The sequence below is a fragment of the Formica exsecta genome, unplaced genomic scaffold, assembly GCF_003651465.1.
Source record: "Formica exsecta isolate Colony F162 unplaced genomic scaffold, ASM365146v1 scaffold3794, whole genome shotgun sequence".
Taxonomy (NCBI): Eukaryota; Metazoa; Arthropoda; class Insecta; order Hymenoptera; family Formicidae; genus Formica; species Formica exsecta.
Genome location: NW_021851036.1, coordinates 1 through 847, shown reverse-complemented (window position 1 = coordinate 847; position 847 = coordinate 1). Strand labels below are relative to the sequence as shown.

Sequence of the window (847 nt, the reverse complement as noted above, 5' to 3'; positions counted from 1 at the left end):
GTGTGTAGTGCGTGTATGTGATACCCGACGTGTATTAGTATTTGTGCGTACGTGATACCCGATATTTAAATTGTGAATTTAAATTTACCTTATTATAAATTATTATTGCTTATAATTAATTTATCTATTTATCTTTATTGAATTTTATTTTATTTAGTTTCTAATTTTTCATAATTTAAATTTATTTTTTGAATTGTGAATTTGTAATTGTGAAAATTCTGGAAAGATGCCGAGCAGTTGTTGCATTCCGAAATGCAAAAATACTACAAAAAATGGTTTTCATTTATTAGTTTTCATTTTATAAGTAAAATGCATTCATTTTTAATAAATATTCGAATTTTATAATATTTGAAGGTTATTTCAATAAAATATATATCATATAAAAATATATATCATATTTAAATGGTAAGAATGGTAAGATCAATTCATCAAAAAATGGTTCATTCAGTTTTTATTAAAAGTTCATTAAAAAATTGTAAATTTAATTGTAATTATAATTGTTATAATTGTATTACAGATTTCCTTTGAATCGTTCGGATATTTTAAAAATGTGGATCAATGCTATTGGAAGAAATAATTTTAAACCAACGAAAAGCCATTTAATCTGTAGTGCTCATTTTGTAGCTACAGATTTTATGGAAAGACCTAACGCAAGCGGCGTGCGTTTAAAAAATCTTGCTGTGCCTTCGATATTTTTTGAGGCTCCTGCTCCTACTATTACTCCGGATGTCACTACTTCTGCAATTGAGTCTGGCACTACTCCTGTTCCTGCTATGATCATGCCTATTTCATCGCTGAATAAAGAATCTGCCAGCACAAGTGCTATTGTTGATACCATTAAAATGAC

The 847-nt window shown here is 27.5% G+C and overlaps 1 protein-coding gene across 1 annotated transcript; it reads left to right on the top strand.

Annotated features, from left to right (window-relative positions):
- Nucleotides 1-206: 206 nt before the first annotated feature.
- On the top strand, nt 207-827 carry LOC115239346 (THAP domain-containing protein 3-like; the record flags this gene model as incomplete). Its single annotated transcript, XM_029813818.1, has 2 exons — nt 207-288; nt 515-827. Coding segments are annotated over exons 1-2 (375 nt in total), but the record flags the coding sequence as incomplete, so codon positions are not given.
- Between the last annotated feature and the right edge of the window lie 20 nt (nt 828-847).